We start from the raw sequence: 24,173 nt of genomic DNA on the forward strand, positions 1-24,173 counted from the left end.
CAGGGGAGAGCGAGAGCTAAAGGATGTGTTGGAGGGAAGGGGCACAGAGCAGCTCTGCCCCTGGGAACTGTGTCAGCTCAAGGTGGGGAGGGCAGCCCTAGGAGGGCGTGGGGCAGCAGCAAAGAGGTGGATGCTGAGCGCCTGTGTCTCCACAGCTGGTGTCCACCCAGGACCACTGGAGTGAATCATGAGCAAGAGCCTGGCAGCTGTGCACAGACTGACTCATGTGGGGCTGTGCTGGGGTGGGTGGCAAAGAGGAGGAGCTCCCCTTCATGGTTTGTGGGATGATGGACATTCAGCCCCTGCAGTACCCTGCCAAATCTCTTACCAGCATGTTCATTTGAATGCTGCCCCTGGAGCTGAGCCCTGTGCCAAGCCCAAAGCACTTTTCCCCCCCTCCACCCTCCATCCCCACACATACCTGTTGCATGAGAGCACCTGCCCATGAAACCCCAGGCACAACCCATCTCTGTGGAAGAGCTCTGCTCCTATGTACTGACCTGCAAGCCCTTCCATCCAAGCTGCAGTTACACAACCCAAGCTCTGCTCTTGGGAGAAACCAAGATGGTCAATATAGATTACTCCAAAAGGGGCTCTTCCCACAGTCCCCTGCTCCTTCAGTGCCCCAAGAAGCATAGTCTGCTCGCCTGAGGCAGAGAAGGATTGAAAGGGGGTGAGGAGGAGCCTGTCTGCAGGGGCATGTGCCACCTCTGGCACCTTGGTCACGCTCTTCTCACCTCTGACACTGGCTTTAACATCCATCGGTCCAATCTGTATGAAGCTTGGTCTTGGTTTCACCTCTGGGAGCCAGGGTCTCTTGCGACTCAGACCCGCTCAGCCTCCGCCCCATTAGGTCCCCTGTTGATCTTGTCTTCTCTCTGACTTTCTGGACTTTTATGGAGGTCTTAGTCTGCAGCCTTGAGGACCTTCTTTTCACTTCCCACCAGTAGTATAGGCTTCTTTTCCTAGTGGCTTTCCCAAGGGTTGAGAGCACAAGAGGAAGAGGTCACACAAAGGAACAGAAAGAAAACAATTCCTCAAGATCCCTTAAAAATATCTCTTGACTGTTTTGCAGCAATGTCTTCCTGTGCTGTAATCTGTTTACTGCCTCAGTTCTTCAGATGCTCACAGGAAAGAGTGGGTGGGAGAGTAGGTTTGTGGCAGTGGCCTGCTAGGAGGGCAGGAGAAAGCCCATATGTTATCTCATCGTTTACATCCATTTTGGCATTCACAGCAATGCCTTGTGGATCCTGCCCAAAGATCCTAAAGACGACCCTGCCCTGGGAGGTAAACATCCTTCAGAGCACCTCTTCACTTGCAAAATACCTGCCTCCTGATCCACTATCTAAAGATGGCATGGCTGGGCAGCTGCTGATCTTGGCAGGTTTCATCAAAGCTGTCTTTAGAGCCATCATGTTGGGAGGGCAGCGCATCACCTCCTCTCCCTTGGAACTGATCCTGCTCTGCAGCGAAGCTGTCGGAGCAGAGTGCCCTGATTCAGCTCCTCTGAGACATCTCTAAAGGCCTGAAAAACCTGAAAGCCTGGAGCTATTTAGCTCCCACATGGCTGGGTTCTCACATGCTCCAAACTCCCTGATGCTCCTGAGCAGCTGCAAAGCTGCTGCCAGGGAGACTGACAGTTATTCATCCCTGCTGGGGGGGGAACTTCTTGTCTGAGCTCAGGACTGAGTTCGTGCTCTAAATGTCTTGCTGATGTAGTCTGATGTTCCTCTTACACTAATCTGTTAATCTTTCTGCTTCTTCATCAAAAGCACTCAAGCCCAGCAGAAAGCAAAATCAGTATTTCAGATGTTTGAAGAGCCCTTCGTTATCATTCAGGCTGGGCAAGACCTTTTGGGGTGTTGTGATTCAAGACTCTGGGAGTGCCTGAAGGAGTTTGGGCTGTTTTTTCTAAGGATTTAAAGTAGATCATAGCTTACTAGGGACTCTCGGGATGTGATGCCTAGAGAAGAGAGCTCAGAAACCTCTAACGCTCAGGTAATTTTTTTGAGCCACGATCTGCAAAGTCTGGCCCAAGGACTTGACAGCTCACCCAGAATTTGAGGGCAAGGTAAAAGCAAGCTGTCCTCAGCTCCTTCGTACTGGGGGGCTTGTGCCAGTAAGAGTAGTAAAGCTAGACCCGTGCAGGCAAGATGGGTGGCCTTAACAATATTGCTTACAATATTACTTGCCTTACCTGTTTGATCTCTCCAAATGAAGGCTTGTCTTACCCAGTCCCATCATTCATCATTAGGTGCGGGTTGGTTGCAGACCACTAAAGTGAAGGCTCTGCCAATGGCTAGAGCGTGTTGGTGCACAGACTCCTGGAATAGACACTTGACCAATTCTGTGACCAAGCAGGAAAAGCTTCTACCCTTTGCCTATGGAAATGGAGGTGGTTAGAAAACAGAGGAAAATTTTCAATTTAAAAAAAACAACCTGCAAAAAAAGATAATTTTTTCCCCTAATTTGGCTCAAGTCAATCAACGGATATAGAGGTATAAATATATATATATTTCCTAGTAATTTCTAAAGCTGTGATTCTGACTGACCTTTTTGAATTTAGCTTTGTAATTAATACTTGGCTTGAATTCTGAAGGGAAAGTTCCCTTTGCAAGAGCATTTTTTTCATTTTTACATGTCAGCAAAGATATCCCTCCTGCCCCAACTTTGAAACAAGAAACTCACTTGAAAAATTATCTGATTTTAACAAATTGACGTTTTTTTCATGCAAGTCTTCCCTTGAAGCATTTGTGGTTATGTCTCTTTTTTTAGAGTCCCGAGTCTATGGCTTGGGACCACCTGCTTTCCCCAGAGCTTTCAGTACTATCTGTCAGCTCTGCTGGGTGCAACTGGGAGCCAGATTAGCTCATTATTTTCCCAGCATTATTTTCCCACTCTACAGCTGTTGGATTCCTCGAGGGCTTTATTCAAGTGTTGCTCCCAGTCCTGGAACCTTTTCCTCCCTGGGATTTTCAGATGGTTTTAACGTGATTATGAGACCTCCTTCTGTGTCCCGAGCAATTTCCGCTGTGCACCAACTATCTACAAAATGGCTCTATTATCAGCTTGAAGGTGATAGACATTTCAGGACACCATGGTCAGTCCAATTTAGACATTATTCCGTAAAGATTATGACCCCTTTAGATTTTATGACTCCTCAGATGATTTATTTCCATATTTTCCTTTCCAGTCTTCGTTTCAACCAAAGAAAAGCCAAATTGCACATCCTTGATGGGCTCAGAGCTCTGATAGGCTGAGAGGTTAGGCAATCTCTGTCCTGAGGCTGTCTAAATGGGTTTCTAATTGCGTTAGATCTTGCTATGACTTAGATAAATTCGATCTGACCAGGCAGGTTGGCACGGGGCTTTGGCGGCTTCTTTAAGCAGCATGCAAATTTCAGGAGGCTTCAGGGCACCTGTGTGGAGTCAGCCCACATTTTACCCAGATTTATTCATTAAATGGTGCCTTGGGATCTGATGTCCATTTTAGGATGGCTGTTCTGCTATCATTATTTCAGCAGGACTTGTGGCACCTCTTTTCTGACTGCAAGGTCAGCACCTGCTAATTGTCAGCAATGGAAGCCATGCGAACAGCCACTTAGAAGGGTGAGCAGTTGCTTTTCAGATAATCCCAAAGTAATACCTGGTTTTGGGAGGTGTAATTCACATGAATTCCTGTGAGTCTTTCCTCCAGTTGTGGATTCCTTCTGCAGCTTCATTTGCCAACAGCGAAGGAGCTGAAGGGTTGTTGGGAACAGCCCTGACTTCAGACAACGGGGATGGACACAAGGATTTGTGGGTAGAGCACAGCCGTCAAATGAGATCTCATGAACATCAGGTGGACCAGAACTGTCAGCCCCATTGCTAATGTGCCTTGTGCAACCACAGCATCTGTGATGGAGGTGACCCCAGCAAATCGTCAGACTGGTAGATCAGAAAAGCGGCCCTTTCAGTCTGCTAGTAGTCCTGTTCAGAATAGCCAGTGCTTGTTCGGAGACACCACCTTCCATGACAAAACTTTGGCAAGGCCTGAATGATTTTTGAATGCAGGAGGGGACTTAGCCCTGTGAATAGACCACACCTTTGCTTGAGCTGGGTCCGGTCCGTCTATCTCCATCCTTTGTTTCTGGGACAGCTGGAGCTGCACGCAGGCAGTTGTGCTGTCTGATTGCTCCATCCCTCCTTTGTCCAAAGCAAGCAGAGCCCCTGGGACCTGTTCCCTTGCACTGCACCAGCTCTTTCCTCAATTCCTTTGTGTTGTGCTAAAAGGGGGCAACCCAGTACTGCTGGGAACTGCAGCCCTGGCATGCTTTGGCCCACTTTACAAAGTGACAGTTAGCCCTTGAGACTCTGAAAATCTGGACCTGGAGATGCTGTGGCAGGGCAGAAAGGGACCTCTGGGGCAGACAGAACCCCCAGACCATGAAGGTTACCAGAGGGGCACAGGGGGCAGAAGTGCAGTCCGTGAGGAGTGGAGGGTTACCATGGGTTCTAGGAGGCTGACACCAAGCCAGGGCAGCATTTGCCTTTGCTGCTTGTATGCAAACACTCTCCCTCACTGTGCTGCTCTACCTGGTGCCACATCATGTTGTGAGCTCTTCACATCATGTGCAGGTATGACAGCCCTGGGCATCGGGGTGGGTGCAGGAGGAGTGGGAGATGCCTTTGCAGGCTTTCATCTCCAAAAATCAGTGCAGAGGCTGGATGGTGTGCTGCATGGGAAAGGATGGGAAGAGCTATCTGCTCTGATTCCATCCTCACCCCAGAACACCGGCATAAGCACGTGCTGTTGCTCAGACAAGCCATAAAATGGTCGACTGCTTACAGCCATGAGCTGAGCTTGTGTCCTGTTTCCTAGAGCTAGAGCGTTGCCCTGGATGGTTCTTGGCAATTCAGGTCCAGCTTTCCTTGAGGCTTGCCCTGGTTTCCATGGGCATAATATTCCCCTCAGCCTCCTGCTCCGAAGCTTGTGTTGCATTGCGCTGGAGCTGTACTCATCTGCAGACATGACACTAGCAAATAAAATAATTCCCACATGCAGCAAAGCCTCCATACATGAAAAGCTGGATCTGTGTAGTTTGGAGCATGGTCCCTGGTCTTATCTTTTCATTTTTTCAGTAACCAGGGATGTTGCATAGCTCCAGGTTGGTTTGTAAAAGAGAGGGGTTCATGAATTAATCTGAAGTTGACTGACTCATGTGCTACAATGGCTCCCTTGTCACTTATTTTTATATTCTGGGCATTGGGTCTGACATTGCCTTTCACTTTCAGCCCTGTGAGTTGCTGCATTGTGGTGGCTGTTGGGGAAGCAAGCTCCTTTGGCAGCTGGCTGAAAGGCCGTTGAGGCTTCTGGCATGTGGGGAGGCGCAGGAGCAATTGGAGGCTGCCAGATGAGCCCATTAGCCGCGGATCCTGCTTTTGGATCAGCAGCGAGGTAGTTAACAATTTTGATATTTCCACCACTCCAGCATTACTCGGCGCTTGGGGAAGGGAGGGGGAGCAGGGTGGCTCACCTCTGTGGGGGCTGTTGCACTGCACCATTCCTGTTGGCAGGAAAAGGGTGCCTGGGGTGGATTTTAAGGTTTCCTTTGTGAACAGTGCAATTTCTGGTCTGTCAGATGGGACCGCATCTCCTGCCGCTTGGTCCATGCCTTCTGTGCAGGGGGTGATGCTGCACATTTGCGGGGAGCTGGTGTAGCACCCTGCAGCCCTCTTCCCTCGTAGCACTGCTCTCACTTTGGCTGGGTTTGTTTTCCCCAGGTTTAGCCAGGAGAATCAGCTTGGAGCAGGGTCCAAATGAGAGGTTTGTGATGAAGGGAACAGGCAGGAGGGAGCAGAGTGGGACTGAGAAGGGAGGGGGTCTCCTTAGTCCCCCTCCAGCATCTGTGGGTGAGGACCCTCATGGTAAAGGACATCAGGATAGAGAAGCCCCTTGGCAGGGGCTGGTATTGGGGGGGTTTGGGGTGTGCTGCCAGGACCAGGCAGGCTGGGGAAGGCTGCTGGGGAAAGCCTGAGAGAATTTCTCATTAAAACAAGTCCCTGCTACTGTCAGATGAACCCCAAAACTGGAACCGTGGGTGTGACCCTGACTTCCCCATTGCAGAAAGGCAGTGGCAGAGCTGGCCCGGGTGGAAAGAAGGGCAGCAAAGCTGGTCTGACCTGCCCAGTGTCTGCAGGAGGACAGGCTGCACGTACTCGCACGCTGCAGCTCGCAGAGGACACAGTGGAGCAGGATGCAGTGCGGATCTGTGAAATTGGAAAGGGGTAGAGCGAGAAGCAATTACTCATGTTTTCTCATAACCCTGCAGGTAGGAGAAGTTCAAGGAAAAATTACCAGGCAGCAGATGTAAAACCAAAGGGAAGTGCTTTTTCCATGTAGAGTTCATTGCTGCAGGATGCCATGGAGGCCAGAAGCAGGTGTGGACTCAAAAAGGTGTGAGAGCACTTCACAGAGGATGGGGGTCATTAAACGTATGAGCTACAAACGATTCCTTGCTCAGGAAAAAAACCTGAGCTGCAGTACCACAGAAACCCGCAGGACTTAGCAGGGGATGAATGTTTTCATCAGAGCGTACACCGCGGTGTGCTGGGGAAGCCGCCGGGGCCAGTGCTCGCTGCGGAAAGCGGGGGACGGGGGCTCAGCATGCCCCTCTGGTATGCCCGCTGGCACACACGGGTCTCCCCATCAGGAGTATCAGAGCAAGTACTGGGGAGCCCTTGGAAGGAGATTTTTCAGAGCCACAGTTCCTCAGCTAAGAAAATAGACAGCGTTGCCCCAGATCCCATTCTAGTGCAGTGGCAAGGTGGAGACAGCAGTTAGAAATAGAAAAACAGTAAATAGTGGGGGGGGAAAGGGAGGCAGTGTATAGCAATTAGTAGAAATGAGTAGTTATGGAGTGCAGAACATTGACAAGGAAAGCCAAAGACATTGGGGGAAAATCAATTTTGACAAGCCAAACACAATAAGGAGCACTTTAAAAAATGTGCTAGCAAGAGGTGGAATCCAGTAACTGTAATTTCCAAATGGAAATTGCAAAATTGTTAATTATGTAGAAAAATGCAAAAGTATTCAATAAATAGGTCTACTAATTTGGACTGAGACATAACAACATAGAATGCAGTACCTGCCAATGCATTGGTAACCAGCAAAGACATTCAAAATACCATCTCCTTGAAATAGTCATATTTGAAATAATCAAATAAAATAATTTGTGCCAAAGAGTCTTCAAAGGCCTGGAGTAGGAGCTCTCTGATCCAGGGGTGTTAATGGAGCTGGGGACCCCAGGATGGGCTAGGAGGAGTGGGAGAGCAGCTGGAATAGTGATGGGGATGCTGGGTGCAGAGCAGGCTGTCCTCGCCAGCCCCGGGGAACAACTGGATTAATAGCTGAGGCAGGAAACTCAATGATGGAAATAGCATTGACGTCAGTCAATGTGTTTTGATGGGAAGGGATACTGGGCAGTGTCATTACATGACAGGTCCAGCTCTTAAACCTTTCCTTATGCATCTGCTCCTTGCCACTGTGGGGAACAGGATCTGCTCCAGGCATAGCTGTGGGTCTGAAGCAGCAGAACTGGTTGTATGTTGGTGTGAGGTTACAGCATGCAGCTGATCAACTTGGAGTTTGATAAAGATGCTGAGTTAATAATGTGGTGGTGTTGTTGTTGTTATTATTATTATTTAACACTACTCATTATAAGTAAAGCACTGTTAGATAGATGAAGATCTGGTTTATCAAGAGCTTAGCAAAGAAAAGCAGTCGCTGGTTGGGAGTCCTCGTGGAATGAGGTTCTCCCGGAGGAGCTCTTCAGCAGCAGTGCTGTGCCCGCTGCCATTCAATGTTGTAATCAACGATCTGGAAGTAAATATAAAATCACCGCTGATAAAATTTGCAGCTGACACGGAGATTGGTGGAGTGGGAGATCATGATGAGGATAGAGCAGTCATGCAGAGCAATCCAGATTGCTTGGTAAACTGGGCCCATTTAAACAAAGTGCATTTTAACAGAGCCAAATGCAAGGCTGTACATTGAGAAATAGGGAATGCTGGTTTATATCCTGGAAAGCACTGACTTTAAAATGGATTTAAGGGTCACACTGCATGAGTAGCTCAGTGTGAGCACTTGCGGTGCTTCCACCAAAGGGCTAATACAGTCCTCAGACGAAAAAAACTGAGAGGCAGGAGGAGAAGCAAGGCTCTGCAGAAAGCCCTGGTGAGATGGCACTAGCAGTTCTGCAGGCATTGCCTCTGCTGAGGAATGGGGGAAAACGGGCAAGTAAAGATGAGGACCACAAAACTGACTTGGTGGCTTGTAGGCTGAGACTTAAGGAACCCAGTTTGTTTAACTTCTTAAAAAAGATTGAGGTGTGCCTTGATGTACAAGCAACTTCTTGTGTAGAAAACACTGCGTGCTGAAAGGCTCTTTAACCTAGCAGAGAAAGGTCAAACAAACCCCAATTTCTGTAAGTCAGTGCCAGACAAATTGTTTCAGTGTCTTTCCCTGACTCCAGAACAAGGCTCTTTGGGTGGAGAGCTTCAGCCAGGCACAAGCTACTAGCACTGCACGGGGTGCAAGGGGGGCACTAACCCCTGCCAGTGCCGTGCTGGGTTGGAGGGGAGTGGGGTTAAATGTGGGTTGCCTTTGCCCTGCAGTGAGGAGAGCCCTTTCAAGGGCTGCCAGGCAGGATCTGACATTTAAAGGAGGTGTTTTTTAGGTAAAACCGATGCTGTTTGGAAGGAGACCACTCAGGGGAGGGATAGTAGCTGTCACAGACTGGGTTTCTGAGGCTGTTTGTATTATTACAGGCACCCCAAGGAGCCCTAGTTGTTTCGGGGTTTTTACAAATGCAGAGAGAAAGCAGAAGCTTCTAGCTAGGGATAAGCTGCAGTGGTGGAGGAAAGCGGTTTCAGGCAGGCAGGCAGGGTGCAGGAGCAAGCTGTGGGACACATTACCTGGCCTGGTGGGCAGACACCTGTGCGGTGGAGGCTGCTGCAGATTTACACAGCGACACAGCCTGCAGAGTGGGCTGGGAGTGACTCTGGAGAGTCATCTGCACACAGCTGTGCTGAGGCAGGGCTGCCCTCACCTCAGCTCCTCCAGACACACGAAGACCTGAGAGGTGCCTGCCTATCCCTTCATGACACACATTGCACCTTCCGCTTTGGCATTCTATCGCACTTGCCTAAATCTAGCACTGTTTTTTTCCATAGCGGCTAACCTCTGTCTTGCCTGCTGCAGCTGAAGGCCATCCCTCTTGCCTGTCCATGGTCAAAAGCAGCAGCTTTCTCTTTGCAGAAGGCTTTTAGGGGCTTGCCTTTGCCACCCTTAGCCTTTTCTTCCCCAGACCAGTTTCTTCAGTCTTTTTATGTTTTGTCATGGCTTCTGACAGCTGTTTCTGTTCCCCTCTGCTGAACTGGTGCACACGTTCTTGAAAGCAGTGGCCAGACTGGACACAGCTCTGCTTCCGAATTCCTGACGAATTCCTGGCTGAGCCCAGCCACAGACAGATCCCAGAGTGACTTAAAGACAAAATGCCTGTTTACGCATCCCAATATAGACGCATTTTTCGGTGAGAGATTGACACGGCTGATGGATAGTCAACCCGTGATCTGCTGTAACCCCCAATCCTTCAGCCAGCCTGCTGCTTGCGCGGTGATTATTTTTCGCAAGTGTGCAAATGTGACAGATATATTCCACATCTGTCATCCAAGCAGTTAATGAAAATACAGGCTAGTGATGGACTCAGGACACAACCAAAGAATTTCATTTGATACATTGTCCTGGCTGAAAGGCCTGTCTTCGGTAATTACTTTCTGAATACAACTTTCCAAATGCCCTGCAGTGGATTGCACTGTATTACCTGAGCAGAGAAGTACTGTGCTCCACCTACACTGTTTTCCTGTTTTACTTATGAGAAAATAATCTAGAATAGTGTCAAAAATCTTCCTAAAGTCAAGATATAACATTTACTGCTCCTCCTCCATCCACAAGGCCTGATGCCTTTTCAAAGGAAGAAGTTCAATGGCTTGACATGTTTGTTTGTGAGAAACCTACAGTGACTGTTACTCATTTTCTTGTTATCTTATAGGTACTTACAAAGAGATCTTTTATCTGTTTCAGTATTTTTCCAGGAACTGAAATTAAGCTAACTGTTTTATAATTCTCTAGCTCTTCTTTTTTCTCATCTTTAGAGACAGGCGCTATTTTAGCTTACTTCCAGTCTTCTGGAAGCTGCCTGATTCTCTACAAATTCTTTAAAAACATATTAAAAAAGAAGAAGAAGAAGAAGAAAAAAAAAAACCCTAACAGCTCTGAAGTTACTTAAATCAGGTCTCTAAGCACCTGGGGTGAATTTAATCAGGTCCAACCAACCTAAAAGCAGCTAGCTCATCTAAATGCTCCCTGTGTGTTCTTACCCTCAGTTAGGCTCAATTCCTTCCCCTTCCTCATCGGTGCTAGCTGTGTGGGATGCCTGATTGCCACTCAGTTTTAGTAAAGACATCAGCAAAAAAGCTTAAATGGTGCGTTGGTTCCTCTCTCTACTGATCACCTTCAGATCCCCATCGAATAGTTCCTTTCTTAGGCTCCTTACTACATTTATGGGTGATTTTGTGTCTTTTGCTTCTTTTGGTGTGTGCGTTTCATTCTCTGCACGCATCAGCCTGCTCTTGCCCTGTGAACTTGTGCTACCCTTTCCACTCCTTGGTAATCACAACAAAGAAGGATTTTATGGAAGGATTTGGAGGAGGATAATGATGTAGCTTAATGGCTGTTTGCAGGGAGCTCCTCCCAAGCACGAGGCAAAGCTGGGGAGAGAAAGTGTGAGGTAGGGTCTCTGAAATGTTTAACAAGCAGACAAAAGGAGCAATGGTGACCCTTGATGCAGAACCTCTTAGGATGAGAGATGGTGTCAGGTGAGAGGCTGGAAGGTGAAGGATGATGTCATCTTAGCTCTGTGCTGGGCAGTGATCCCATTAGAGAGGTTATTGGGTGGGCTTGGCGAGGTAGGTCTCTGAGAGCAGCAAGGGTGCATGCAGTGTCTGAGTGCAAAGTGAAGACCCCAGATGAAGGGTGGGCTGTGAGCCGGTGATTCAGGATGCTGTGCTAATGGGTGGCCTTTCTGGAGCCTGCCTGTCATGGGAGAGGGCCACCTGCCCAGGGCTGTCTCTGGGTGGAAGGGGAGGCTGGAGCACGAGCTATGGAGGGAGCTGCTGGATCAGGGAGCGCAGGGACTGTGCAAGGTGTGCTCCCTGTGTGAGGTGATGCCTGATAGGGTGCTATGGTTGGGGTAGAGCCCAGCACCACGTCTGTTGGTCTGGCTGCAGGGGGCTGATGATGGACCCTGCTCGTGTTGGGAGCACTGGGCAGGGAGCCCTCTGCCTCTGTTTAGGGATCAGGTTTGATGACCCTCTGCCTTTGCCTTCATCTGCTGGGTGGGTGATACAACAGCTTTTCTCTTCTCTCCCAGTTACCTCATCGCCGAGTGACGTTCTCTGCAGCCAGCCAGGCTCAGGACCTGCAGGATCCCTCCCAGCACAGCTACTACGACAGCGGGCTGGAGGAATCAGAGACTCCAAGCAGCAAATCATCATCAGGGCCCCGCATCGGGCCACTAGCCCTGCCTGAGGATCACTATGAACGCACCACGCCCGATGGCAGCATCGGGGAGATGGAGCACCCTGAGAACGGTATGTGCTTGCGGCATGTGTGCCTGCCCCCTCCCCAGGGACCCTGTGCCTGAGGCTCTTCATCCCCAATGCTGCACCTCCCCTGGTGCAGGTGAGATGGGGCGAGGAGTTTGGTTGGGACAGGCTTGTCATGCTTAAGTCTGGTGGGGCTGGGGGGCTGGAGAAGAGGGGAGGCTCAAAGCAAGAGAGCTGCAAGGACATGGTGGGGAGGGCAGATGGGAGTGAGGGAGGGGAGGTCTGGGAGAGGCTAGGAGATGTGGGAGTGGGAAGAGTCAAGGAGGCAGATGGGTTTGGCAGGGGGCAGGTAGGTTTGGCATGATGTAGCCAGGGGGCCCAGCAGGATGGTCCAAGATGGCAGTGCAGGGGTCATGGGGAGGGCATTGCAGCCCAGCCGATGAAGAGCTTGCATGCCGCAGTCAGGTGGTCCCATGGGTACCTGCCCCTGTGGCAGGACAGGGGTGCAGAGGCAGGTGGAGCGTGATGCAGCTCTTGGTGCTGTGGTGGGTGTTGGAGCCGTGGGAGTTGCCCGGGGAGCAGAGCCGGAGAGCAGGTTTAGTGGCACAGACTGGGGCAAGGAGAGAGATGGAGTCGAGGGTCAGAGAGTGTGGTGGTGGCAAACCCGAGAGTGACGTGTCTTGCCTTCATTGGGCCCTTCAGGTCACCTCCTGCTCGGGTCCACCTTTACCTGAGAACCTCACCGGAGGTGTCTGTGATCTCACTGTGGGAGAGCTGGTTTTCCCCCGCCCTGGCGCAGCTTCAACCCCAGTTCTGCTCCTTGTGCTGCCTCTGTGCTGCCTGCCTGACTACCCTCAATGAGCCCACTCCCCAAGCTATCTTTTCTGGCCAGCTTAAGTTGCTTCCTTGGACTTGGCTCTGGCTGTGCACATAACATCTACTTTCCTGTACCTGCTGCCTTCTGTGCTCGTGTACTGAGGGGAGGTTGCATGGAGCTGGCAAATTCAAAGAAAACTCTGGGAGGGAAAAAAAAGAGGTGCAAAGGGTTCTCCTGAAGTCTCCTCCTGCTTCTGGGAGCATCCTTGACTTGGAGGCAGGTCTGTGTGTGGTGTGAAAATGACTGAGAGTGTGTTCAGCTGGTCTAGGGAGCTGGTCTAGCTGCTGGGTCCCCCTATTAAGGAGCGAATGGGTCCCAGGGAGATTTGTGGTCTTGAAGGTCTGGTGGAGCATCTCTTCCTTCTTCCCAGGTTAGTTCCTGGAGTGACACTGGAGTTCACAATGCTACAACCATTGAAGCAAGGCATGGTGGTGCCAGGTCTGGCAGGGTTCCCAAATCCATTTGTTGCTCTTGCAATATGAGGCATCCTCCTGTTGTGCACATCATTTTCTTCCCGAAAGTACTAGTCAGTCAACTGGGAAAAGTAGTATGGAGAGGTTCCTGGAGTTCTGGCACAGGATGGACAGTACTGGACTTCCCAAGTGCCTGCAAGGAAGGCTGGAAGGACACGTGGGTGAGGAGATGCCACATGGCTGTGCTAAAGGATATGGCAGGGCAATGATGATGATACACCTGGAATAAGAAAGTTTGATCCCCTGAAGGTGACAAGCAACCCAGAGATGATGAGGGAGGAGCAGGGCTAAAAGTAGAAGGAGGAGGACCTGGAGCATCTGCAGCAGGAGATGGAAGACAGAGGGGGCTGCCTGTAGTCCTTGGAATCTTCATTGTCTGCCTGGTGGGGATGAGCAGACCTGAGGAAGGCTAGGGGACACTGCCTGGAGCAGTAGCTCCCACAGGGACAGAGCACCCAGGCACGGCATCACCAAAACCCAACCTGCCCTATAGATCAGGCAGCTCCCTACCTTTGCACAAGAGACCCTGTGTATGTTCACAACCCAGAAGGACAGAACTCACCACACACCCATCCATGAGCTTCCGAAGCTCTACAGAGGTTTGCAGGGGATAACCATAACCCTCTTCTGCTCGCTATCCCCCAGCCTGGCCTGACTCCCTTCACGTGGTGGTCGTTGGGCAGTCAGGCTCCAATGCTTCCAGCAGTCATCCTGGCCTGTATAAACCAGGTGCAGTGCAGAGGCCATGGCAGGCCAAGGCTCTGGGGAATCTACTGGCATTAACCCTAGTTGGTCCTGGTGCTCTGCAGATAATCTGGCAAAGGCAGTTCAATGAACTTGAGGGGCTGGGGTCAGGGTCATGATCTGTTAAGCAGACTATTAGGGGACACTGGCACCAGGCCGGGTGATTTGGAGATTAGGAGGTACTGATCGTGTTAGGTCAGTTCATCAGAGTTGTGTTTCCCACGGTCTGCCTGCCTGAGATGTGGCACATCAGATCGCTCCGTGGTGCAAACAAGACCTCTCTGTCTTGTTTGTCCAGAGAAGGGTCACGTCTTGCTTCCTGCAAAGAGTCTCCAGTGATGTGGGACCATCATGACCTTTTTGGGGACTGTCTCACCATGCCCTTGTCTTGGCTTCTGCAGCTGCTCAAGCAGCACGATCCCCTCAAAGAGATCAGATTTTGGTTTTTTGTGAAGCTGGGAAGACTAAGCCATTCTTGACCTTATATTAAACCGAAGAGACGAATTGGATCCCACACACCCTATCTCACGGCATGAGCGCAAGACTGACACGACTGTGCATTTTCTAGGCTTTCATCTAGTTATAAATATCCAACATAACAGGGCTTCCATTGCTTTCTCCAGGAGATTATCCCTGCAGCCGAACCAATCTGATAAGCAACTATGGAAGGCTATTTATAGCTTTTCAACTGGAAGACAGATCCATGCCTTTTCTTTGTAGATGGTTCTTCACTTGATTAACACACATATCAGTGTCCTCCTTTTTTGGACACTTTTTACTGTGCAGACTGCAGTAAAATGCTGTATTGCAGGGGCTGAGCCAGGTCCTTTTCAGGAGGAATTACGATGTTTCTGATGAAGACTTCTCCAGTATCTTGGCACTGATGTGCCAGCTCCTCAGTCATCCCAGGCATTTGTCATCCCTGGTATTTTACCTAGCTGCCCACTGTTTCCTCCCCAACATTTTGCCATGCTGTTATCTACTTTTGTGGGGTACACTGAGCTGGGAACTAAGCTCAGTCTCCCACTAGGCCACCCGTTGCTTTTGCTAAAGACATCTGCTCCCCCTGTATCACAGATTTGCTTTAGTTGGAAGGAACCTGGGAGTGATTCTGCTCTTCAGAGGATCTGCCCTGCCATAATGCATGCAGAGCTTGGATCGTGAAAGTGCCAGTCTCTCTCAGTTGACGATGGAGAGAATTTAGTAAGATTACAGGACCAAATATGTGCAATTTAGGAAATGCTACATGAAGGCATTTCACTCTGTCCCTGTGTGGTACAAAGGTACCTGAGATGATGATATATTGGATGAAATATTTCGGAATTATGTTCTTCAGCCCAGAGGACAGGGGCAAATGTTTAATCTGTTTTATCCCTGTTATTTGAAATGAGGACCCCATGCCATTTTTAATGCATGCCGTTACAACCCCACACTGAATATGTAATTAACAATCATCTCATGAGCTTTTGCAATGCACTTGATGCAGTAGTATCTGTACTTCACAGATGTTAATGAGTTTATCCTCATAGCTCTCCTTCCAGGGAAGAAATTCCACCATAGGTAGGGAATGAAATAGAAAATTATAATCTGCATTTCTGAGATGTCTGCTAGCTTTGGGTGACCCCCGGAAGAGCTGGCAGCTTCTCGGTCTGCTCTTCTTGGAAGGTGAGAGCCACCATAGCATCTCAGTACTCCTGAGTCATGAGGCAGGTCTCCAGCTGCTCCTGGACGGCGAAGCCAAGGCTGCATCATCTGCCTCCGGGCAGCTGTGACATACGAGATGCGAGCAGCATGGTTTTGGGACTTTGTGGCAACGCTAGATATAAAACCCTCTTGCCTGGTTCACGGCCATAGGCTTTTCTGACAAGACCAGCCTTTTTCTTACGGACTCCTACTTTCTCTGTACACCTCAGCACAGCTTGAACAACTGAATTGAGATACCACTTCCAGGGTTTGACTGCTGGACTTAATAAAACCCTTTTGGTCCAGATTTTTCTTTGTTTCAAGAGAGACTGCTAGGCTGATGCATTGTGAAGCCAGAAGGAGCAGCTTGTCTAACCCCCCGCATGACACAGGCCATAAAATTTCACCCTGTGATTTCTTCATCTCACCATGGCTGTACGGAAGCACTTCTTTGGAAAGAGCCCATTCTGACAGCAGATTGCAAATGGTGGCAAGTACGTGAAGCCTCTGATGAGCCTTGCCAATGGTAGATCCTCCCTGCCCCTGGTTTCACAAGCCTATGCTTAAATTCTGCTTGACCTTCTCTAGCTCCCGTTTCTTTCCATTGAAGCTTATGATATTAGAATACACCTCGCTTGATGCATGCTTGTAGATCACATGCAAGCAAGTCAACAACTAAAGTTCTTTTTGATACACTCAAAAACTGAGTCAAGTCCCTTACTGTGAGCAGAGCCAAGGCAAGACATTTTGGCAGCTGGGTCTCTCTTCCTTTCCTCCCACCCTTCCTCACGCTCCTCCCAGCCATTGCCATGTGCTCATGACACCACCACAGACCTGCAGCCCCATTCCTGGGCAGCAGCAACATCTGGCACATCTTGGATGTATGTGCTATTTTTTGGCAACCCTTGTGAAGGCAGCCTGGGGAGATTTTTTCCTCCTGCTCCCCTTTGCTACACTCCTGATTATAGTTGGAATTCTTCTGTTCCTTCATATAATTTTTTTCTCTGCGTGATCACCCATTTGCCAACAAGCTTTTAGCAGTGTGGATGTGTCCAGATGATAGCCCACAGCTCTGCAGAAGCACTCAGTGGCATCCATAGCAGCACCAGGCACAGAGATAACGTGACTGCTAGGATTTGTCTTTATAGTCTCATGACAAGCATGTGTGTCCGTCGTATGCAAACAGAGGTGCTTCCGGCTAGCACTGGGCTGTGTGTGCACCCTGCAATAGCACAGCACCTTGAGAAGGCAAGTGGCTCAGAAGGGGACTCCCAAGCCAGCGGTCCCTTCTCATACTCGTGGTGATGAGATGGATTTGCAGCACTGGGAAGCTACTAGCTCCTGTCTTCTGTTTAGTATCAGTCCAACCATTAGCTTCCTTTTAAGGTTCTCAGTGCTATTGTTCAGTTCCTTCCAGCCAGCAGATGGGACAAAAAAAATTACTTTGTGTCTTTTCTCTGGCAGAGTGAAGTCTCTAGATCTTAAAACCTATTCTTCTTTTTTGGTTTTTTTTTGTTGGGGTTTTTTTTTTCATTATCTTTAAATGTCCCTTTTGTCTTGCAGAAAGTGTTCCAGGCACATGTTCAGTCTGCAGATTTTTTTTTTTCAAACATACCCTGCAGCATTTTTGCTTTGTTGCAGAGCGCTGAGGAATGCTTTTTACTGGGCTCCAGTCTGGGATGTGGGTTTCGAACTAGCTCTGTGCCGTTCCTGCTCAAACACCACGGTGAGCCCAGATAGGTTGTCTGGTACACAGACCTCTTCTGTTGCTTAAAGATCTCACACCTTGTAGGAGAAAACGGAGGGTATAGCATAGGACAGGATAAATGCTGCTGCCTGTGAAGTAAAGAGATATGGTCTCTGGCTGGTGCTGTGCACAGTCTCCCCTTTTTTTGCTGACTGAGGACAAGCAAGTCACACATCTGACCAGCTGAGGACCATTGGCTTGGGTCTGACTGGTGCCTGGACTCCTCTCTAGCTGAGATCTTGTGCGTTTTTTTTTAGCTGATCTGCCACCCTTTCTCTTTTTAACATGACTGTTGACATCAGGGCTGGAATTACTTGTTGCAGATGTTTTGTCATTACTAGTAGTTTCCAAGTCCTGCTCTTGTTTAGCATACGCATACTCTCCCTGACCATCTTCTGCATCTCATCTAGTTCTACAGATCACATCTGGGTTTCTCAGTGGTCTTCAGCTCTACAGGCATGCATTTATTCATAATAAATTGTAAGCTTCTCTACTTTCTTCACTTAATGTTGGTTCATCTCCAAAGACAGCTTCTGATTTTCCTAATCACTACTGAAGAGAGATGTGGGAAAAGATTTGTATCGTGAGAGACAACATCCAGCAGATTGCAAATGCTCATGGATTACACCATCTTGGTTTCAACATGCCATTTCTGCCTGAGCAGTAATTTCAAACTTGTTCTCACACTATTTCTTCTTTTCCGTATTTTCCAGCACCCGTGTCTGGGTAAACTGTCTCTTACGAAAGAGCCATTCAGGTCAGAGCAGTTGTGACATGCCACATCAACCAGGTCACCTTCCTTAATTGTACCAAAGATCCCAGGGTAAACAGGGTACAGCTGTTTTTTCTTTTCCAGACTGAGTAACAAGTACATTACTACTAGCTACAGAGATGTCTTTAATCCTCTCAAGACCTTCTAAGAAGGATGCTACTTGCTTCAGATGTTGTCCAAAATAGCTTTAATAACTTATTTGACAGTGTCTTTCTTGTCTCATAGGATTATGTGGTCTTGCACATGTAAGACTGTCCTCAAGTTCTCCAAAGATCTGTGGCAGATCCTGGACATCTCTAGAGGAGTTATTTGAAGGAACCAGATTTCCCTGTTGGATTCTGATTACTTTTTTCACTCTTTCTGTCCCTGAACTGTGGTTGCATTATGTGATTATGAAAAATCTAGGCAGGGCAGTCATTCTGAGTCAATGCTCGAGAGACAAAAGGCTTCATATTTCAGCAGGAAGGTGCCTTCTCTTGTAGAATATATAGGTCCCTATGGTTGTATGTGTGCCTCCTGCATTTGAGATTGGATTTTGGAGTTTTCTGCTATTCCTTGTGATCCTGGTCTGAGCTGTGATGTCTTCCATTCCCTCTTGCTCTCTGTAGCAAGATGATGGAAATTAGCGAGTGTCATCTCCCTTCTTTTACGTCCTTCACATTCTTCCTGCTCTGAACCTACTGGGTGGAGAAAATCCTGTCATTTTTCTTGATCTTTATTCTTTCTTCCTTTGAAAGCCCTACCCAACTTGATCCTCATCCTGCACTATCGTGAGTGCACATCTCCAGGAGTGACCCTGCTCTAAATTTGCTGATTTACTGGGCAGTACTGCAGAGACCCCAGGCTTGGAGAGTGTGCTGAAAGCTAGCCCAAAACTCACCTTGCTTTTTGGAACCACTCTTCCCTGTTCACTAGGCTTTGTCAGCTCCACAGCAAACTTTGAGACTTTTATAGGATCCAACTGCAAACAGATGGGACAGTAGAATTTTTATCTAAGAACTATAAATGAGCTTATGCAGGGAAGGCGACTTCTACTGCCCCAGGGAAAGGAGGATTTCCCAGTGTCCCAGACCAGGGAGACCAAACAATGTCAGATACCTCCTCCAGTCCAGGGTAGGAACACTTTCCACCACCATTTCACCTCAATACCATAGCTCTCACCTGGCAGGACATGCATTCCTGCAGCCCTAGTGACATTAAAACAGGGAACTCTTCACCTTCATAGGGTGGCTGCAAAGTGAGGTGCAGGTTACTGCCACTCAGTCTTCACAGGACTTAGGTTTTTTTTGCTTTTGCCTGTGATGGTTGCAAATGCCCATGTAAATGGTCATGCACGGTATTCTTATCTGGACCAAATCTAAACACCCCTTCTTTGGTATAAAGTCTATTTTCCAAAGAATAGTTTTTGTCATCCTCAAACTATTCATGCGTTCAACTCAAGTTTGCTATACTGTGTTACAGGAAGAAGCTTTCAGGATCAGATCTGCGACAGGAACAAGAGGGTGGGTCCCTTCTTTGTACCATGTTGCTCTCCAGAGAGAGCATTTCCTCAGAATGAGGGGCTGGATGAAGTTCCTTTGGATTCTTCTTTTGTGTTTTCTGTAACAATTCAAAATATGCATTTGAACAGGGCTTGAAAGCTGGTGTCCTGCCTTTGGGACAGGTGCTCTGGAGCAGTTGCAGGTGCTCCATGTGACATCCATGGGGGAGAGCCAGCAGCTGAGTGATGAGCATTTCTGTTGATGAACCTGTTAACCACAGCCAGCACCCCATGTATTTTGCTAGCAAGAATGCCAAAATGAGCAACTCCCCTCCTCTCTGTCTTGGTTGGCTCATCCTTGTCCTGTGCCACAGGCTCTGTTGTGCCAACGCAGCTGTTTGTCTGGCTGCATGATGAACTGGACTGGGGAGCTGATCAGGCTGAAGTTTTGCTGGATCACTTTTTTTGGCCATATTACTCTTCAGTCAGAGCAATTTTCCTAACCTGGCTGCTCTGTGGCTCCACAAAGAGCTGAACTTGTTGAAAGCAGGGATTTTGCAGAAAGGCAGTGAGCAGCCAGATGAGGTCGGCATTCAGGTTTAGAATACATCTAAACCAGAAAAAGCGACCAAGTGTAAAAGCAGTAGACAACTAAGATCCCTCAGCAGTGCCAGACAATTTGTTGTTTTCAAAGACCTGTTTCCTTAGAAAGCTTCTTTTGAAGTAATTTGACATGCCATTTCCAGCTCGTGTGTGATCTAACTCAGTTATTTCCCCTTTATCTGCCTCTGAATGCTCCTGAATGTCTCTATAAAACTTCCTGCTTGGCAGTACATCTTCACATGTAAAGGTACTGCTTTAGTGTTGGATTTAAACTTAATGCTAGAGAAGCTTATGAAGTTTCCTATTTGAGCTTCTTGAGGACTTCACACTGCATTTTCTTTCTCATAAAAATAGCATGTGCCTGAGTTTGAAGGATCGGTCAGGTGTAGATCCCTCAGGTGGAAAATCCCTCTCACAGGCATGAGATAGAGGATAAGGGATTCATTCCTATCCCCAGTGAAATCAATGCGGGCTTTGCTATTGAGACAGGTCAAATGTCAGTCTCAGATGTTCGCTCTTCCCCAGTATTTTATCCTTTCTGCTCTCACTATTAATGAATCTCTCTTCCTGTCTCCTTCCCAGAAGCTCTCATCCATCCTGATTTGAAGTCACCTCCATTAAGTGGTTGTAACGCTAGCTCTTTGCTTTACTTGCAGAGAGGACACTCCATAAATCTAACATTAGTCATGGCATCTGGCGAGAGATACCAAGGATAGGCTGCTTTGACTCAGAGGTTATCTAACCGTATCAGCCCCGGCGTTTGCCTTGCCTTTCAGAAAGCTGAGGTTCCCCAGCAGGAACCAGGCCTCATTTCATGTGAACTGATGCAACCATGCAGTCTGCTCAGGGCCAGGGCTGACACAACAGCGGTGTAGAGAAGCCACGTGGTGGTTAGCTCCCTCTTCCCTGGGTAGTGTGGGTGGACCTGGGCTCCCTTTTCCAACACCTCAGCCCTCTATCAGGTCTGAACAGGACAAGAAGATTTCAACAAGCAGAAATGGGGGAAGTATAAGTACTTCATGGCTGGAGGGCTCTGTTTTCCCAACAGGCACATCTAGACAGATCTCAGAGGCATGCAGTGAGAAGTTGTCCATGTTTGTTGGTGCTGCAGACCACAGGAGAAGGGGCCTGTGCCTTTGCACCGGGCACAAGGCTTCCCAGATAATCCCTGCAACGGGCTTCATCCCTGTGGGATGATTTCCTCGTGGGAAAGGAGGGCTGCACCTCACTGATGGAAGGACAGGACCACCCAGGGTCTGATGAATACTGAGTCCTGCATGGGTGCTTCTTCCACTGCTGTATCACTAGAAAATAAGAGCCAGATCTTGTTCTTGGGCTTTGAGGCCAACTGCCCCAGCACAGCTCATGTCTGCTAGGCTAAACTGTTTCAGTCAGTGTTGCTTCATCCATCCTGTCCATTGGGAAGGGTTCCTCCACAGTACTCACCCCCACCAAAACTGCACCAGGGCTCTTGTCTGGCAGAGGACTGCTCTGAACCAGGTGAAAGCAGGCTAACCTCAAAACGAGCTGGACGATGAGGACAGTGCTTGTGGCAGATTTTGGAGATGCTTAGATTTACACTCAGGACCCTTACTCCAGCCTAAGACTGGCATTATCAGGTTTAACTGATTTAACTTTAAAAATCATTTAGGGTAAACCGGCAAGAGTTGGGAATAAATCAGCTCAGATGGCCCATGTGTGAGAGGATGTGTGCCACTGTTTTAGTCTACCTGTGTTCATATGCTTATTTGGGAATAAAAGGTAAAATGTTCTTACATGGGCAGCCATAAAACCTCTGTACAAGAAACACTGGCTGGGGCTGGGGAAGGGGTCCGGCAGTGAAGAGCACGATGCTGGCGTACATGGGCACGAGTTCATAAAACCAGCAGTTCTGATCGGTTATATGTCTGTGTCTGGTTTAAACAATCTTACTCGGAAGTGAAAAAACAAAGAGGCAGCAAGAGGGAGGAGGAGAGGGTTAGGATATGATCTTTGTTCAGGGATGTGTCAGAACAGCGTGTTGTGTTGTTTTATAGCTGCTGAGGAAAGAGAAGATGGAGTAGGGAATGTAAAATGACAGAGAGCGAGTAGATGTGATATTTGCCTGATGTATTTTGCTGGTAATTAGTATAATGCCAATTAGACAGAAGTAATCTTTTTCTTCTTCTTCTTCTTCGGCTGTGTAAGTTATTGCTTGAAAATATGCCAGCTAAAATCAAGATATTAAACTTTGAGGGCTATAGAGATCTCTGTTCCTTAAGGATCTTTAGATGAAATTACTCAGACAACAGGGATCTTGACAAAAGCAAGACTTATTATATCTGGAAAGCAAATGAGTAAAAGCAAAATAAATTGTGTATTCTGTGTCTAGCATCTTGCTGCTTATTAGCCACACAGGAAGGGGCACCCACAGAGATGCAGATAAATCAGTGAGAGAAGGCAAATATCTTGTCTTTCCTGAAAACAATGCTGCTTTGGTGTTATTGTTCACCCTATCAGTTTCCCTCAGCAGCCAAATCCCAAACATTTCCCATGTTCAGGCAGCTCCCCGCCGCAGGTAAACCCTGCTGCCCACATGCATTTTGTTTTTCATTCTCCAAGCCCTGTTTTCTCTCTTTGATAACCCACACCATAAGACACAGGACTCCTGTTGTTTCGCCTCTTGTTCCCTTAGGACATAAACCTCCTTAATGATGATTAATGGCTTCCTTCAAAGGGTCAATTGCTGATCCTAGACCTCTCAAATCACAGATTCTTTTGAGCTCTCTACCTGTACAGTTCTGGGCTGCTCTCTCAAACAGGTACACTGCTGCTTTGCTCAATGCCACACGCATTTTTTCTATTGCTATGGACTATGCATAAGAAGCAGACCTGCTAGTACCATCTTCTTCCTTTTGAAAAACAATCTGTAAAAATTATGCCCTTGGACTGAATCTGGAAGTTTTTCATACAGCTCTGTTGGACCGTGAAATCAAAATCTTCTCATGATCATCCTGCTGTTCCCTTGTGCTGTGCTTTGGGGGTGACAGAGCTGGCAAATCCCCTTTGCCAATCTGCTTCTAATGCAAGGTGATGATGTATCCCCATTGTCCTGCTAGGACATTAGGCAGCAGGTTTAAACCTCACTCCTTTTTAAAAGTGTGTTTTATTCATTCTGTGCCTTTAGGACTGCCTCTGGCCGGTTTCCCTCGAGTGGTGCAAACTTTATTGCATCTAACCTCCAGCAGTCTGTAAACCGCAGCACCCAGGGGTAGCTGGAGGTTGATATTCCCTCTCGGAAGTGATTATCCTTCTTTCTCTTATTCTTCCACAAGATTGTCTTTCTGCCATCCTAATAACAAACATGGGGCAGATTAGTGTTCATCAGGATATGGTTGGGTTTTTTCCCCTGGGTTTTCCCAAACAAACCACAACCAGTTTGCCTCGTTCCTAAACCTCCTCATTTGCATCAGCATGCTGATATCCTCCTGTTTGCTCAGAGCTGCACCTTTAGCAAGCTGCATTGGTGTTGATATGTCCTATTTTTACACGAGGAGGTGACTTCTCTCCAGCCGTGGCTATCAACACTGCGAATCCTTTCAGTGCCTCAGTGGGGAATCGTGTGCCAGCAAGATGGCAAGTGGTTCAATTCAGAAATGTTAGCCACCTGGGTTGATTTCTTCGTGTGTGTTTTGGCTGCACCACAGGAGGGTTTGACCAGTGCGTATGCTGTTTCTGCCATGTGCCAGCCACAAAATCTCTCCCCATCTAGCTTCCAGTGTGGATTTTCAACCTCTGAGTCTGTAGGAGTTTGAGGCATCAATAACATGCATTCGGAGCTGTGTTTATGGCACGTCTCTTCACTGCAGAGAAATGGGCTGGGTAGTTCAGAAGTTCAGGTTCTCCTGCGTGGGCTACTCTTGATCTTAAGCAATCAGCAGTCAAGGCACCCTCATTTGGTGTCAGATCATTCCTCCAAATTTTCGTGACTGTACCCCTGGTCTAATGCTCACAAAACTGCTGTGTGCTGGATTTCATCTGCCTTTGGTTCTCCGTGGCTGGGTGTGGCAGCCGGGTCAGTGTGTGGTGGTCTGTCTCCATCAGCAGACAAACCTTTCCTCCTCAGGGCAGCCCAAGTGTATCAGCCCTGAGTTTAGTGCAGGCCCCCCG

General features: G+C 48.3%; 1 protein-coding gene across 2 annotated transcripts in view; it reads left to right on the plus strand.

Moving 5' to 3' along the window:
- The window catches only part of PCDH1 (protocadherin 1), a 53,071-nt gene that overhangs the window by 16,060 nt on the left and 12,838 nt on the right, over window positions 1–24,173 (plus strand). For both annotated transcript variants that reach the window (XM_055718731.1, XM_055718732.1), the window contains exon 4: window positions 11,471–11,690. In XM_055718731.1, coding sequence (XP_055574706.1) covers window positions 11,471–11,690 — 220 coding nt within the window. The remainder of the gene's footprint in view (window positions 1–11,470; window positions 11,691–24,173) is intronic.

Source organism: Falco cherrug, chromosome 8, assembly GCF_023634085.1.
Source record: "Falco cherrug isolate bFalChe1 chromosome 8, bFalChe1.pri, whole genome shotgun sequence".
NCBI lineage: Eukaryota > Metazoa > Chordata > Aves > Falconiformes > Falconidae > Falco > Falco cherrug.